This window comes from Vicia villosa, linkage group LG3 (genome assembly GCF_029867415.1).
Source record: "Vicia villosa cultivar HV-30 ecotype Madison, WI linkage group LG3, Vvil1.0, whole genome shotgun sequence".
Lineage (NCBI taxonomy): Eukaryota > Viridiplantae > Streptophyta > Magnoliopsida > Fabales > Fabaceae > Vicia > Vicia villosa.
This window is the reverse complement of record NC_081182.1, coordinates 54,497,424-54,516,347: the sequence shown is the minus strand read 5'-3', so window position 1 is coordinate 54,516,347 and position 18,924 is coordinate 54,497,424. Positions and strand designations below refer to the sequence as shown.

Genomic DNA, 18,924 nt, shown 5'->3' with positions numbered 1-18,924 from the left:
ATCTCAAATGCAAGCATATATTCCTACCTTGTTATTAGCGAATGATGCATCAATGTTGCATTTGAGATGGCCAAATGACAATTTCCTCAACTTAATATTCGAAGACCTCTGAGATTGATTATTATTGCTCGATCGGAGATGTTGGGCATTCCTCCATCTTGTTAACAAATAAGTAGCTCGACTACAATTAGTATCCGAAGCGTCTTCTATCAGGTTCCAAATTTGATTATTTCTACATTTTCATATACTCCACAAAATAATTAAGAAAATTGCTTGTTGATCTTGATTTGCGACCTGCAAATAAGAAAACGCTATTATAGCAAAAGAGATGTTAGCATTCATTAGCTATTGCAACATGGGCCACAAACCCACTTTTCCTAGCGCTTGATACTCTTTGGGAAATGTAAAAATGAGTGTTTAACATCTTTAAGACTTTCTCAATAAATACACAAAGAAAAGTAAAATGGATGCCTTTGTCTATTAAGCGCAATCTGATAGGCACACAATTCATGCACAATCACCAAAGGAAATTTCTAACCCTCAGAGGGGCCTTGATTTTCCAAAGAAGTTCCCACTTCTCACTAATCCTAAGATATGAGGTATCAATAGCATCTTAAATACAATAGCGATAAGCACTACGAACTAAAAACTTCCATTATTTTCAAACCTCCAAACTAACTTATCCTCGTGAATCGCTTCAAAAAATGGCGTATTAAGAACCTTTGTCACTTCATCTTCCCCAACTAGAGTATAAATCAAGTTTGAGTTCCACTATTTAGTATCATTATTCAATAGATCTGAAACTTTATGATTATCCACTATCGAATTATTTGTCCAACGATCATTCAACGAAATGTTATCATGTATCCAATTTTGACCCCAAACCGGGATGTTTTCTCCCGATCCAATACTCCTCCACACATTACTTGGGTTGTGTCTGAAGACTAGATCAAAAAAATCACACTTAGGAAAATACTTAGCCTTGAAAAGACGAGAGACCAAGTTACATGGGTTTGCCATGAAGCTCCAAGCTTGTTTACTAAGCATAGCATGATTAAAGGCACTTAGATTTTTGAAACCCATGCCTCTATCATTCTTGGGCATAGACAAACGGTCCCAAGATAGCCAATGAATACCTTTGGCATGATCTCGATTATGCCGCCATAAAAAGGAATTCATCATTTTCTCAATTTCATCACTTAAGGAGGATGTCAATAAGAAAACACTCATAACATAAGTCAGAATAGATTGGATAACTAATTTAATAAAAGTCTCCCTCACTGCTTGAGAAAGACTCCTACTACTCCAAGAATTTATTTATTTTTTTTTCCAAATTCTATCTTTTATGTATTTGAAGGTACCTTTTCTACTTCTGTCAATCATAGAAGGTAACCCGAGATACTTGCATGTACCCAACACTTGTTGGACTCCTAAAATATTAGCCATATCATTCTTAACATTAGAAGCAACATTCCTACTACAGAAAATTTCTGATTTTTGAAAATTGATGGCTTGACTCAAATCTTCTTCATAATTAGTAAGAATCACTACTAAAAAATTCGCTTTTAGTGACAAAAAAATTGTGGTCACTATAGCCACAAAAGTAGCCACCAAAATTTGATATCCAAGATTAAATTTTTAAAGGTCACAAAATCGGTCACTAAATTAAATCAGCTAGCGAATAACGATTAAAATTTTGTGACCACATATTTGGTCTCGAAAAAATGTTTATATAAAACTTAATTTATATAAAAAAAGTCAGAGACCGAAATTTTGGTCACTAATTTTTTTTTTTAATCCTTTTTAATATGTTGCTATTTTCCTCACAATTTTTTATTTTTAGTAAAAATTTCACTTTTATATTGTCTTAAGAAACAAAATATATATTGATATATAAAAAAATTATGCCGTTTTATATTTTAAATTTGTATAAAAGTGAAATTGCGTGATAAAATTAAAATTTTATTTTCATTACATGATACATTTAAAGTTTAAACAATAATTAGTGATTTTTATACACAAGATCCCAATTTAAAATGTTTTCAACTAATTTAAACACAGATGAAAAATACGGTTTGTTTTGAAAAGGTCCAAGAGCCTTACTATATTACCAATTGTTAGTTGGTTTAGTGGTGATTGACGCTATACTTGGTAGTGAGAATCACGGTTCGATCCCCCAAAATTGGGATGGGAGAAAACTGAAACCACTTGATGCTAGAACTAACTTCTGAACCAGACTAAACCGGTGGTGATAAAAAAAAGAGCCTAGATTTTAAAAAAAACATATTTCTAGATATATTGTATTCATAGGAACCAAATGTTCTAAAAAAAAAGTAAAATAAGACGCATATATATTATATATTATGATTCAAATATAATTTTGTTTTTATTTATAGAGTTTAATATGTGTTTGATTCGGGTTCTTTGATATTATAAGTGAGGGTGACAATAAACCAAATCAACTAACATGGACTCACTTCTAGGGACAAACAATCTATTGGAGTATGTAGGCAGGTTTCAGATTTAGAAAAAAACATATTTCTAGATATATTGTATTCATAGTAACCAAATATTCTAAAAAATAGTAACCAAATATTCTAAAAAAAAAGTAAAATAAGAGGCATCTATATTATAGATTATGATTCAAATATAATTTTGTTTTTATTTATAGAGTTTAATATGTGTTTGGTTCGGGTTCTTTGATATTATAAGTGAGGATGAGAATAAACCAAATCAACTAACATGGACTTAAGACCTACAAAGACCAATATCATAACAGATTTTTTTTAAGTAGAAAAAACTCATGTTTTTTATAAGTTTATTTAGTTAAATAGGTCAGGCCATAGACTATAAAAAAACATTTTAAATCTATTAATCCGGTCTATTTTAATAAAAATGAACATATTTATCAACCCTATATTGATTTTGTACTTTATTTTATAAAATACAAAGGTAAAACTTAATTACTTTGAAGAACTTGTGAAAAATAGGTTGAAAAAATCTTATGAATAATGTCATAAGTTAGTTTTTATAAGTTCTGTTAAACAAATAATATCACAAAACTTATCTTACTATATAAACTCAAATATGTCGATGCAAATAAATATTTAGTCTCTATTATACTTTGATTCTCTAATCATTAATTGAATTTTTGTGCTCAAATGACATAAACTTTTTAAATAGACTAATATAAATCAATCAGACATTCGAAAATGTTAGACTCATATTGAAAAATAAACCTATAATAAATCGCATGTCAAACTTAAACTTTAAATTTTTAGCAGATTAGATTTATATTTGGTAAAGTCTAACTTTGCCCAAACTATTTCCACCCCTAATTACAGAGAATTTAACTTGAAATACATACTCCAAAATGTGAAACCAAACGAGTTAAAACTTGATTTTAACAATATTGATCACAAACAATAAAATGTGTAATTATATAAATATTTGTGATAGAAGTAAAAAGAATAATCATAATTTAAAGACTATTTCTTTACTAACAAAATAAAAAATTGCAGAGACAATGTAAATGAAATGAATCCATATTTTATTACAAACTTAAAAATATTTTAGACTTAATATTGTTACATTAATTCAATAACTAACTTCATGCTATCGTGCATATGCACGAGTATTTTCTTAGCTCAACCAACAAAATATATGCATCAGTCCACCTTCGAGAGTATTGATCCCAACCGAGTAGAATTAACATAATCTTGGGGAATGTGATTAGATACTCCAGGAATCACTAAGCCTATAAGTCGAAAAACTCTTAAAACCCATCCTTCTTCATACTCAGATCCATATTTAGACACCATAGTGAAGCTCCTCATAAGCTCACAAAAAGCATTTGTTGTCATAGGAATTATTGCTGACAAAGAGAAGTAGTTCTTGTTTGGCTCCTCCAACATTTTCTGAAAGTTTCATGTAAAAAAAGTTATTATTATCATCTTAAAAAATCTCTCATGAATAGTTTTAAGACCCTATCTACTACTCAAAATAAATTGCTAAGACATACCTTGCCATTAAAGCTCCTATCAAAATAAAGACATGTCCCAAAGTGCCTAAACAAGATGTCATTGAGATCAGGAGGCAACCTAGGAACAATATCATAGCTATAAACCATCCTATAAAACTGAACACCATTTTCTTTTAAATTCTTATCCATGTACTTAGCAAATACTCCATCTCCAACTCTTGGTTGTCCAAATGTATACACACCTTCAAGCCTCTCCAAAAGAAATGTCTCATCATGGAACATCAATATTGCTGGAAAGAGAGTGGCAAGAGCCCCACCTAAACTGTGACCAGTCACAATAAACTTTGCTTTATCATTTCCTGCCAACTTTTTCTTCAGGAAATCTCTAATGAAGTAGTAGGCTTCAGGTGCATGGCTATGATTTGTTTCAATTTCTTTAGGCCACCCCATGTTGCTTTTTTGTAAACCTAGTGCTTTCATGAAACCAGCATGAGTTTTTCCAACACAAGGAAACTCCAACCATGAGATATCGAAATCACTAGACCATTGATCAGCGTCGAATAATTCGGTTCCTCTGAAAGTTACAATGTAGGTGTCTTGGTTGTCACTTTTATCTAGGAGGATGAAGGCTTGAGTTGAAGGTTCTCCTTCATAATCTATAAAGTTTAAGAATTAATAATATGATGATCAACCTTACTAGTCCCTAATCCATATCCTTAGTTTTAAAAAATTACACACAATATATGCATAGTTGATTTACCATAACAAAAAATATTCAAAATTCTTTAAAATTAAATTATGAAAATGTGAAACTAAGGTATTCAAAAAACTTATATCTATGACTATAAACACTTCAAATAAGTAAATACTATGACATACATTAAAATAATAATCTTAGATACATTAATTGCAATATCTTGTTATTGTAATCAAAGATATGAAAACAAATTCAAACATTTGTGTTACATGTATAAGTACTTTTTTTTATCCATGATATAAGTTGGGTGCTATGTTTGATTAGTTCCATCTCTTTGTATCTCTGCCTCATAATTTCTCTTTTATTTAATTACTTTGATCTTTAAAGTTGAGTCTCCTTTCCAATTGAGTAATTTTGAGCCTACCTCTGTGATAGATTCTCTATACAGGCTTGTCGCTAAAGTTCTGGTGGTCCTACTAAATGAGGTTTTAGATAAGCTTTTTCTCTCTCTAATCAATCGACATTCCTCATTGGAAGGTTGTTGGTTGCCGGAGGTGGTTTTTGTCAATGACTTGTTGGCTGATTTTACCAAGAAAAACAATAAACATGTATAGTTATTAAGGGAAATTTTGAGAAAGAGTAGGATTATATTATTTAGAGTTTTGAGATTTGGGTTTAATATAAGCAAGTTCTTGGATGTGTGCCTACGTGTTTTTTTTAGGGAAAGGTAACTTTACTAAATTTAGTTTTAAATGTTATCTATATCATTTTCTTGTCTTTTTCTAGAATATTGATTAAGGGTTCAAAGAGAATCGTGAGGATCTAGAGAAGGTTTGAGTGGGGTGGGAGTGAAGAGTGAGTATACAATTTCTTGGATCAAGTTGTCTAATGCATGTAAACTTAAGAGGAGAGGTGGTGTGGGTGTTCGTGACCTTCACTTGGTGAACTTATCCTTGTTAGGTAAATGGCAGTGGAGGTTGAACTTGGTGTGTTTGGTCTTTGGTGTCATATTATATCCTCTAGATATGGGGCTCATATTGTTCCTCCTTCTTGGGTGGTAGGTCTTCAATTTTTTTGTTTTGCTTTTACTTGGTGGAAATGTGTCTTTTAACGTGTGCGATGTATCTGGTAGATTTATTGATAGCCTAAGGAATAAAGTGAGAGCTAACTTTTTTACCTCTTTTAGGGATGACCTTCGAAGCAGGGAATATCCCCCTTAGACTTAGATTTCCTAGGCTCTTCAGTATCTCTAACAAATAAGAATTATTTTTCAGAGAAGCTAGTTTGTGATGTAAGGGTTCTTTTCTTGGAATCTGCACTGAAAAAGATCTTTGTTTGCTTATGAGCTTAAGCTAGTTGTTAATCTCCTTCTGAATATTCGATGATCGACCCTCTTAATGGATAAAGACTAGGGGTGGATGCAACACGATAATGGTGATGTTTATTCATTAGCACTAGCTTAGTCTACCCTTTTGGAGACCAATTTGCCATATGGACTTTATTGAACCCATGATTTGGGCTAGTTGGACTCTTGCTAAAGTGACTGTGTCATCTTGAAAACTCCTTCGAGACAAGATCCCTATTAGAGACCATAGTTTATTTAGAGGTTTCTTGTGGTTTTTGTCGAGATTAAGTAGAGTCGATTTCTCATTTGTTTGTGACATGTGAAGTGGTTTTGTCACGGTGGTATATGATATTTTGTTTCTTATTGAGATATTCATTTCATTGGATGAGGTGTCTAGGAGTAAAGATTGGCTTTCTATGATTAGAAATTTTGCCATGTGGTTGATTTGGAAATCACAAACAATGTTATTTTTACATGTACATCTATTAATGTGAAAAGTGTGAAAGAAATGAAAACTTTTGTTACTTGGAAATAATATATTGGTAAGGTAGAAGTCAACTCTTTTACTTTCTTTGGATGGCTTTAAAATCATATTCTCTACTTAAGATAATAGCAGTTTGAGAGTCTCTAACTACTTCTCATGGTATAGTGTTTTTGAGGTCTTTTCGGAGGACTCTTTTCTGTTGATGGTGGTTTTATTGATGCAGAGATCTTGCTTATTTTTCTTAGAGCTGTGTGGTGGACGTGGTTGTGACTTTTACACTTTTGATGGATGATGGTTTTTTTATTTATTTTTGTTGGTTTCCTTCTACTCTTATTATTTTGAATTTAAAGCAGAATTGACATGGTACCCTTTGTGCCCGTGGCCATCTCCCGTTCTTTATATTTTCTTGGAATTTTTGTTGTCTACTCTTATTAATATATATTACATGTCATTAAAAAAATAATTTTTTGATACATGATAAATATGATTCCAATTGTCATATTAATAAGAAAACAAGTATAAGTTTTCGCTGGTTGGTGGTCCTTGACCCCGTGTTTTATTACTTAAGCTTTTTAGTATCTCTAGCCAGCTTGGTACTTATATCACTAAAATGATGATTTAGGTGGAGAGAGTGTTTGTTTATGACCTACAATGAAGGATGTCTCTCTTTGTCTATGAGCGTTAGATGTTCTCCAATATGCTCCTCCTTATTCAGTATGTGGCATCATCTCAGGATGCTGATATTTGGTGGGGGGACATGCTAGAGATGGTGTTTTTCAATTGCGCCGGCTAATACTATGCTCTGGAAGAAGAATCTTCCTTCTACCTCATTTCCTTCTAGAGTGGATATGACTTTACGGCTCATCTAGAGTAGTTAGACTCCTTCTAAAGTTATAATGTTATTTTGGAAGATTTTGCGTGAATGATTTTCACTAGAGTTTTAACCTTTTCAAGAGGAATATATTATAGTCGATCTTGAGGGTCTTTTGTGCGCTTCGTGTAGGGTGTTAATTGAGTCAGTTTCTTATTTTCTCGTTATTTGTAACTTGACGACTTCTCTGTGGTATATAGCTTTTAGTTGGTTAAGATGGAGTATATTTATTCGTCGAGAACTTTTCGAATTTATTATTTTTTGGGGTGAGATAGATAGGATTAAAGAGTTGGTTGTGGTGAGAGAGATAGAATTAGGGGTGATTTATCTATGATTTGACAGTGAGTTGATTGGCCTCTTTGGAAATTCCATAATATTTTATTTTAAAAGTATGAATATTACAATATAGGAATGGGAAGATAAGTGCATTTTTCTTTGCTCCTAGGACTATTTTGTTAGTTTGGTTTTTTTTTTTTTTTTACTGTTGAGAGAATTTTATTGATATTTAGTATTGGACTAAGCATCTTTATGAGAGACGACCATTTATTCACTTAAAATTTTAAGATAATAGGTGAGTGGATTCTTCCACTTATAAATGTTCAAGTCAGTATATTTATATCTAACGTAAAACTATTTATCTCTTTCTCACATTTGCATTATTATTCTAAGATTTACTAATTATTTTCTATCTTATTGTATAGATTAAAAAGTGCCTCGTCGTATACTCGTATTTGACATTAAAAGAAAAGTTAAAGTTTATGCTCTTACCATTCCAGTAGTTACCAATTGCCGCAACTTCCATCTATACAAGAGGGCATAAAATGTAACATTAATTAAGATACATACCTCTAAACAATTAATTATCTATAAATATAACTAATATATATATATATATATATATATATATATATATATATATATATATATATATATATATATATATATATATATATATATATATATATATATATAGGAGGGATCAAATTACACCCGAAGAGTTACACCACGAGTTACACTCGTTTAATAACTACATTTCAAATAAATATTTTTTAAATTCAACCGTTGGATTGAAACTTAATATCATATAGGTCATACCTATAAAGTTTGGGCTTAATCTATAATGATTTACTATGTCATTGAATTACATCAAAATTAACGTTATATGAAAGCTCATTTTGACGTTAATTTATGGATATCTTGATGGTATAGCAAATCATTATAGATTAAGCTCAAACTTTATAGGTATGATCTATATGATATTATGTTTCAATCAAACGGTTGAATTTAAAAAATATTTATCCGAAATGTAGTTATTGGACGAGTGTAACTCATGGTGTAACTCTTCGAGTGTAATTTGATCCCTCCTCATATATATATATATATATATATATATATATATATATATATATATATATATATATATATATATATATATATAAAAACTTAAGTACAATTCTTTAGGTATGATTCTTACTATTTTCCAATAAAAATATGACAAATATATGTAAATATGATTTAGTGAGTGAAAATAGGAGAAATTTGCATACGTGTAAGAGGAAATTATACACTTGTCATATTTTCATTGGAAAATAGTAAGAACCACATCTAAAGAATTGTACTTCAGTTTTGTCATATATATATATATATATATATATATATATATATATATATATATATATATATATATATATATATATATATATATATATATATATATATATATATATATATATATTCAAAAGTTTAAGGCTGTTTTGAGTCGCAAAACCTCTATACCTTCCAGTGTTTTTCAACAGTTTCTCGTATAAAAGCTTCATTCTCATAAGACACTTTAGAAGCCATCATGGACAAAGCAGCATTATATTTAGGGTCATCACGTTTGATGTTTTTGTCCAAGTCCACTCTCTTGTCTATATGACCAATAATTGACACAAAATCTGCACAATTTGCATCCACCAGCTCCTTACCTATTCAGTATTCACAATATATAAACATCAAATACTAAAAACACTTTTATTAATTTCTTGTTATTTTCTTAATAATATATAACAACAACAACAAAAGAAAAGATAACAAAACCTTGGAGAAAGTTCCATATCATCTCGAATATGTTACAGTTTCCACAAGTAACATTTAAAAATATCTCAATGGTTCCACCGAGAAATCTCAATGGATAGTAACCCAAATGCAGCAACTTTTGTAACAATATCGATAAAAATACGAGACACTGATATTCATCTTCAACAACATCATGGCTTTGGATAAAGTTTTGTGTGTGTAACCGCTTAGAGCCAAAATAGACCTGAAAAAGTTGAAAGAATCCTATATTTTCGTGTTGCAAGAACAGAAAATTGGTAGCAGAAAATTTATCAGGTTTAGGATCCATGATTGAAAATTAAACAAGGGAAAAAGAATAGAGAAATTGGATTGTTTATATGTTTGATTGAAAGAGGATATATATATATATATATATATATATATATATATATATATATATATATATATATATATATATATATATATATATATATATATATATATATATATATATATATATATATATATATATATATATATATATATATATAACTTTGAAGAGTTGGAGTAATAGTCAAGGATAGGGTTATGGGAGAAAATCTGCAAGATAACATGTGTAATTGATACCACGGAAAATAAACATGTGAAAGAAACCGAAATAAATGGAAAAATGCCATTTGAAAATTCAAGAATAATATCATAGTTAACACATTTTAATAAGGTAACATTCCGGTACCATTGAATTTAATTGGACATCCTTAATCAATCAAATATTATGATTCAACCAATTCACTTTTTTATTTTATTTTATTTTAAAAACAAATTAAAATTTTAATATAAATTATACTAAAGGTACCGATATCTAACTTAAATTCATATGTACCAAAGATAAAACATTTATAAGAAAGAAAAAAAAATTTATAATATCATAGAACAAAAAAAATATAGTCCACAAAAGAAAAAGGACATGGAAGAGCACGTTTTCCATAGAGGTGCAGAAAGGTCAAGGGAGTGTTAATTGTTTTCGTCCTTATTAGATGTATACCAATAGTGGATTGGTCACTTTTTTCCTTGATAAATTTATCATCTAGTGAAAAGAATAGTATTGTGACTCTCCACCACAAAAAGTTTGATAGAATTTTTTTTGTAATCAAGTTGTAATGAGAAAGAACAAAAGTTCAAAATACAATTATAAAAGAGGGTCGAAACGCAAGTCACAAAAAAAGAAAATTACACATCAAATAGATTCTAAGATAAGTATAGCAAAGGGTTTTTGCTAAAATCATAGAAATTATAATTGGAATGAGTAATTTTCCCTATATAGGACCACCTCCAAAGCAAAGTTTTGCAATTCCAAGAAACAGATATCTCTAGCATTTCACTCGCCATCCTTGAAAAAAATATCGTTCCTACAAATCTAAAGAGACCATAAAACGGCTAGCCAAACACATCCCTCCTTACCTCTTTTGAATTTCAAATAGCGACATGAATCACGCCAAGAAAGAAAACTTTCTTCAAATCCCACATTAATGACATGAGGCAAATCCAACCATCCGACAATATCCTTCCAAATCCCTTCGACTTTTTGACAATCCAAGAAAGAGTGACAAGGAGATTCGGGATGAGCATTACAAAAAGCACAAAGAAGGTTGGAAGAAGAAGAAAGAATACCTCTATGGTACTCCCTCCGTTTTTTATTATAAGTCGTTTTAGACTTTTCACACAGATTAAGAAAAATAATAATTGTTGTATGAAAATGAGAAATTATGAAGGTTTTTACAAAATTATCCTTCATTAATGACATGTGGAAGATAAATTTATATAATTGAAAGGAGAGAGAATAATAAATATTTAAGGATATAATAGGAAAAATAGCATTAATTATTCATTGGAATTGTAAAGCGACTTATATTTAAATACAAATATTTTTCCAAAACGACTTATAATAAAAAACGGAGGGAGTAATATTTAACTTATTGATAAATAATTAAATATGGTAAAATAAATGGTACTATTAATTAATTATTGATTGGAGATAAAGTATTTAGTTTTTTTATAGATAAGTTGTCACCTTTTATTTTATTTTCAATAAAAATTGGATTAAAGAGGAGATAAGAGGAGAGAGATTTGAAAGAAAAAGAAGAAGGAAGAATGAAGTAAAATAAATTACGAGATTTAGGTGAGATGATTTTAAAGATTTAATTTCATTCAAAATACAAAAGTTCATAATTTAGAAAACTCAAAAATTGTACTAGAAAAATGCATGATTTGTAAGATTTAGAAAGACTTACATAAAATTTTAATTATGATCTATATTATTATAATATTTTAAAAATTAAAAATATATTGATAATAAACATTTATTACTGCATTCTAAAAACCTTCTCTTCCCCTCACTACAAGAAAACTTGCAATTTGCCAGGGGCTAATCCCCTCACAAGTAGCAAAAACCCCTCACAAATACATAATTTGCGAGGGGACAACTCCCCTAGGAAAACAGGGGGTCGCAAATACATTTTCGAGGGGCTAAATATGTCGGAAATTTGCCAGGGGTAAACCCCCTCACTAAATGCAATTCCACTTTTCAAGTCTGCAACATGCAGACATAGACAATAGCGTGTAACAGCCGGTGTTCAAAGTGCGTCAGACATTTTGCTTGGGGAAAAGCCCCTCGCAAAATGCAGTAGTTTTCAGTTTGCTAGAGGTTAAGCCCCTGGCAAAATGTTTTCCATCTAAAAATAATAATAATTAAAATACAAATATATTTATCATATAATTTAAATTAAAACAAAATTAATATAATACATATATACTTTTAATTAATATTTACTTCTTGTTTTCTAAAATAAAAATTATATTTTTTATTAATACAAATAAAAATGCTAAATATTTTTTAAATATTATATTTTTATATTATATAAAAATTCTGTTTTTTTAATGTATAAATACTGTTTTATTTTCTAAATAGATATTATAATATTTACTAACACATAAAAAAATATAGTAAACATATAATTATTTTTATTACTAAACATAAATTATAATATTTATATTAATGCACTACATTTAACCTATTAATTTCGGAAAAAAATTAGTAAATATATTTTTTGTGGAAGAAGAAGATTCATAGAAGAAGAAGATGTTTGAAAATTAGAAACAGTTTACAAAATAATAGAAGAAGAAGATGTTTGAAAATAATTTTATGGAAAAAGAAGATTCATGGAAGAAGAAGATGTTTGAAAAATTTTAGAAACAGTTTACAAAATAATGGAAGAAGAATATGTTTGAAAAGTAATTTTGTGGGAGAAGAAGATTCATGGAAGAAGAAGAAGATGTTTACAAAATTTAAATTCATGGAAGAAGAAGATGTTTGAAAATAATTTTTGAAGAGATATTCATTTTTAAATAAGCTGTTAATAAAAAAGAAAAAAAAATATTTATGGTAATGTTTAAGTAGACTTGGTGAAGAAGTGGAGAAGAAGAAGAGAGTTAGAGAGGAGGATGGAAGAAGAAAAATGGAGAGAGTTATAGAATGGGGAAGCTGAAGAGTAATTGAAAATTTTATGGTAATGTTTTGTGAGGGGGTTAGCCCCTGGCAAACTGTCAAGTAATAAGTGCACTAGCTGGCACACTGAACGATGATGGGATTGCGTGCAGAGATTCTCTTTTTAGCTAGGGGAAGCCTGTTGCACCCTAATTTTTGACCTCTAAGATCCCATCATTTTTTAAGTGTTATGATCATTATTGTTATACCCCAAAATTTGCCTGCGTCTTTTTTTTCAAAGAGAAGTCAAAAGACTTCTGTCTAAAAATTTGGAGTTTTATACAATCTTGGATTTTTATTTCATAAATATCCTGATTTTATGAATACTCAATTTTTAGAATTTTTTATACAGTATTTTGGTTCGCTGTTAAATTTATTCTTACATAAACGCCAAATACTGTTTATCACTTCATACACTGTTTATTTGAGATTTATTTTCAGATAAATAATGCTGACGCAATTGGTACAGAATTAAAATTTGCAGGCGCGGAGTCCGGGTTTCAGATTATGCTGGTAACAATTAAATTGTTATTGGTTTTATTTCCCACTAATTTATATTTTTATACTATATTATTTTTTCAAATTCTCTTTCTTTCTTTTCAAATATCTTCCTTTCTTTTCAAATCTCTTTCTTTCAAATCAAATCCTAGCTTTATTCTACACCCCTTTTCTTTTCAAAAACCTACCATACTTTTTTTTCAAATCCTACTACTATTCAAACGGTACCATTCCATTCCCAACGTCTCTATCTCTCTCTTTTCACTCTATAAATACTCCTCATTTTTTCCATAAATTCTCACATCAAATTTCACTCATCTCCCAAATTTCTCAAACTTCTATCTCATAATTATTTTCTCTTCTTCCCCGGCAAAAATGGCAAAGTGGATGGATACATTTTTTCTTATGGTCATCACTGTTTTGGTGGTGATCATGTCCTTTTTCTGTCTGTATAGTCCTGAAAAATGCGGACCTGGGATACTTACACTCCCGTTCATCTATATGTTGTTATTTATAGCATGGGTTTTTAATCGTCATTTTTAAAAGTTTGTCGTATCTTTCGCTTTCAAATAATGTACCGTTTATTTTATTTGTCGTACTGTTCATTATATTATGTAATATTTGTACTGTCAGTATTAAATGTCGTACTATCTGTCGTACTGTCGTTTAATTATCAAGATAATATTATGTGTGTTTTCTGCTAGTTAAATATTTATTTTTCTGTGCATTAAATATTTTTCAAGGTTATTATCGGTAATTTCGTTCGCGTACAGTATATATTTTTATGTTTTTTTTGTTTTTCTAACAAACCATGTAAATAATTTTTCACCATTAACACAACAAAAAACAAAAAGGAAAAATTGACTTTAACTGTTAAGTTTTCACTTTAACTGTTACGTTAATACCCGGACAACTAGTTACCAGTCAAACCCGCTATCAGCGCAATTCTCCGTGTTTGTACCATCAGTCAAATCAATTTTTCGCACTTCAAATTTCCAAGATTTTGTTCTAGAAGTCTTCTGATAATCACGTGATCAACAAAGACTCAACACTGCACAAAAATCAGGTACGCCTAATTGTCTCCTACACAAACAGTCCCTAACTAGGTTTTTTGTTTTTTTTCTTCAGGAGAACGAGTTTTTGAGACCTCAAATGGATTTCATGGATCTCCATATGTCTCAAAGTACCACCAGACAAATTTTCAAACTTCGATTCGCTCGGACATACAGTCAACAGCTCAAACAGTCAACAGACGACCAGTTTGACCAAAAAGTCAACAGACAGTCAAAAATGCAATTTTTTGTCAACATCCATATTTTGTCAAAAGATTCATCATGTGATCAATGGTTGATCATAATTCATCAAGAAAAGTTCAGAAATCGACAAAACTCAAAATTGCAAAATTAGAGTTTTTTACCTAAAAGTCAACCGAACTTTGACCGACCATAACTCTCTCATAATTTATCAGAAAAATTCCAACCAAAGCTCATTCTCAAGGAAATTCAATTCTCTACAACTTTGATGTTGGGACCAAGGTCAAGAAATGCTTCCGCCTAAGAGATATAAGCCAAAACATTACAGGTCATTTTCAAAGTCAACAAAAAGCAGTTTTTTGTCAAAGCCCATATCATCAAAATAACTTCTCCAAATGCAAAAACGCTTCCAAAGTGGCTTGTAGAGGACATCTTGGGCTTTCCAAAAAGTTAAAGAACACTTTCATAGGGTCAAAATTGAGGGAGATATGCCTTGATGAAGTTGACCTTTTTTGGAAAAATGCATGAAACAAGTAATGACCAAAATTTGATTTTTTTTCAAAAAGGCCAATTCTTTTGTGATTCAATCTTGATTCCCATATGTCTAAAGGGAATCCACGACCTATCCATGATTCATGACACTTTTATTTCATTTTAATTAAATTTTATTCATTTAAAATTCAATTAAAGTGAGATAATTCAAAGATATTATCAAAGATGCTTATGGTTGCCAATCAAGACCAATTCATAGATTCTTCAAGATAATATTTGAGATTGGAAAGAATAACACTTGATTGTTTTAACCATGGTTAAGAAATGCACTCATTGAAAATATTCCATTATCATATTTTTTCCACAAAATCAATCATGAAAATTCCAACTTGCAAGGGTTCAAGATCAAATTATTTGCCTATAAATAGAGCTTCATTTCTTCATTCATGAGGAGGAAAAAAATGGGGAGGAACACAAAGAACAACAACAATCACCACAAAGTCATAGCTTAAGTTTATATTTTTGCAAAAGTTTCAAGAAACTTGTAAAAATCAAGACTCATTCAAATAGCCACTTTCAATCAATTTCAATCACTCTATTCCACTCTTGGGACATCATAGAGTAAGTACAATGTAATTTTTAATATGTAGTAGTGTTAGGAGTTCATTATATAAAAACTCCATATTTATGCATATTTTCAATTTCTCAAAAAAAAAAATGTTTTAATTTTAGTTTTAAGTTGATAAAATGTTTATTTAATTTTTAACATAAAAATATTTTATTTCTTTTCATAATTAATTTATTTTGCTTAATTAATTAGTAATTATGTAAATATTGCTTTTTTTAATTATTTTCAACCAATAAAAAAAACTACAAAAATATTTTCCTTTTAGACTTAGGTTTTTATTTTTTATAATCTAATTTTTGACATATAAAATAATATTTTTCTTGTTAAGTTTAATTATTTGTATAATTATTTGTTTAATTAGCTTGTTAATTAACTTAAAATCAATTCCAAAAAAAATCACAAAAAGAATGAATTAAGTTTAATATGTTTTATATTTATTTTTGTATATTATTTGATATTATTTCTTATCTTTTTCCTTTGTCCCGAATCAGAATAAAAGATCAAATATGGCAGAGATTGTATGCAGTTGATTTAAGACTTTTGGAAATTTATCGTGTAGTCGCTATGATTCTATCAAGCTTCTGATAAGTTTTCATTAACTTTAAATCCAAGATCATCATTCACTCACCATCGATCTTCACTAACATCGTGGATATACTTGACTAGCTTCAAGATGATTCGCGTGCTAACATACTAACAATTAACTTTAAATTTCGCATTTTATTATATTGTTCTTTATATTTCTTGATTTATACTTTATTTTATCGTTCATCATATTTACGTTTATGTTATTTTTTTTTCTTTGTCCATTTGGACATATTATTTATATTTCTGCTATTTTTTCTTTGTCCATTTGGACATATTATTTATATTTCTGCTATTTTTTCTTTGTCCATTTGGACATATTAATTATATTTCTGCTATTTTTCTTTGTCCATTTGGACATATTATTTATATTTCTGCTATTTTTTCTTTTTCAATTTGGACATATTATTTATATTTCTGCTATTTTTTCTTTGTCCATTTGGACATATTATTTATATTTCTGCTATTTTTTCTTTGTCCATTTGGACATATTATTTATATTTCTGCTATTTTTTCTTTGTCCATTTGGACATATTATTTATATTTCTGGTATTTTTTCTTTGTCCATTTGGACATATTATTTATGTTTCCGCTATTTTCTCTTTGTTCATTTGGACATATTATTTATGTTTCCGCTATTTTTCTTTGTCCATTTGGACATATTATTTATGTTTCCGCTATTTTTCTTTGTCCATTTGGACACATTATTTATGTTTCCGCTATTTTCTCTTTGTCCATTTGGACATATTATTTATGCTTCCGCTATTTTTTCTTTGTCCATTTGGACGCATTGTTTATGCTTCCGTCATCTTCCTTTTTTCCACTTGGACCATATTTTTACCTTTGAGCTAAAACATTAATAATCAAGATAAAACTTAAAAAAAAGCACTTTGCACACTTGCACCTCTATGGTTTTCCCTCTTATTACCTTTTTTAATCATACCATCATTTAAGAAAAGTATTAAATGCATAGGAAAGATCTTATAAATTGAGAGTAGATAACTCCTAATTGCTTGTTCAAACACTTTCATTTTCAAACAACGTATTTTCAAAACTTCTCATCTATTTTCAAAACTTTCATCTGGTATTTGAAGGGCATTATTCCCAGTGAAACTCTTCAGAGACCTATGTGACCTATTGTCCATCTTCACTTCTTCTATTTTCAAATCAACAAAGCATTTAAAAAAGTGAGCTAAGCAATTAAGAGCCCATGGATAACCATGGATACAAAGGGTGCTTAAAACCTTCCCTTTGTATAACCAACCCCCCGAACCCAAAATCTGTCAAAAGGTCTTACCTGTTCTTTTATGCCTTTCCTAAATGTTGGATAAAATAAAAGTCGGTGGCGACTCTTGCATAAAAAAAAAAGAGAGCAAGGAGTCCGTTCGCCTCAAAAAACCGAGTTTACAGAACTGGCGACTCTGCTGGGGACTTGAAATTTTTTTTTAAAGAGGGGTTATCTTAGAGTTTTTGATCACTTTAATATTTGCTTATACTTGGTTATTTTGTACATACTTGTTATTTCATGCTATTCTTGATATATGTGTGGTTCTGTCACTTGAGATACATTATGGACAAATCCTAACCCGGATTAAGTACACATAAGAATTAGGTGGAGGGTATAGTCATGTATGGCATGCAAGGAGTTCAGTCCTTAAAAAGCTGGCATGAGAATCCTTCCGCTCAGTGGAGGTTCCTTGTTGGTAATATATGTTTAGCATGTTTCGTAGCGAAGACATTATTGCTTTCATTGAACTGTAGAAGCTGAGTTGGCCGTAGAACCCCGACCCATCCTGGCCTTATTAGGTTGTGGCGCAGAAACTATTCAGGTGAAGACTTGGATTAGTTGTCATGCGGAGAGCCACACTCAGACGAGTTTTTCTTGAGAATATTGCTAGCTCACAACTTCAGTTGTGCAAGCCGGTAATATTCGAAAGAAGAATGTGGACTCTGACGTATCAGTAGAACATGTTGTGCAGGTGATTAACCCTTAGTACTATCCCATGTTTGGTTCTTTGACCTCATGCTCGTGACGTTGAACTTTGGAACCTACCTTATGTGTACCATGTTTGTGTTACCATTTCTATATATGTGGCATTCATGCATTCATAGATTCATAAAAATCTTTTCCTTTGATTTCCAATGAACTCACAGGTCTTTTTTTGTAAACATCGTAAGTTTCATCAAACTCAATGGATCTTGGGTGTTGATGGGGTGAAAACTCTAATCCACCAAAATGGATGATTGATTTTGATGATAACTTGATCAATGCTTTAATCCAATGCTTGAATGTTTGCAAATTAATATCTTAAGTTCTTTGAAACTAAAAAAAAATAAAAAAATAAAAAAAACAATTGCATCATTTGCATACATACATCCAGGTTATCCATGAAACTTATCATTGTCTGTCTCCATCCTCAGAGTTGTCTGTCTACCATCGAGCTGATTCTTCCACCTCGGAATCCGCTTCCAGAAGGTTTTAGGTCTGATTTTCATTGTCCTTTCCAT

The 18,924-nt window shown here is 30.0% G+C and overlaps 1 protein-coding gene across 1 annotated transcript; it reads right to left on the bottom strand.

The window, feature by feature from the left end:
* Nucleotides 1-3,523: 3,523 nt before the first annotated feature.
* Nucleotides 3,524-9,806, bottom strand: LOC131661473 (triacylglycerol lipase OBL1-like). Its single transcript, XM_058931024.1, has 5 exons — nt 9,459-9,806; nt 9,156-9,346; nt 8,148-8,181; nt 4,022-4,638; nt 3,524-3,917 (listed from the first exon to the last, which is right to left on the bottom strand). The coding sequence occupies exons 1-5, from the start codon at nt 9,763-9,765 to the stop codon at nt 3,669-3,671; spliced, it is 1,398 nt and encodes a 465-aa protein (XP_058787007.1). The 5' UTR covers nt 9,766-9,806; the 3' UTR covers nt 3,524-3,668.
* Nucleotides 9,807-18,924: the final 9,118 nt, after the last annotated feature.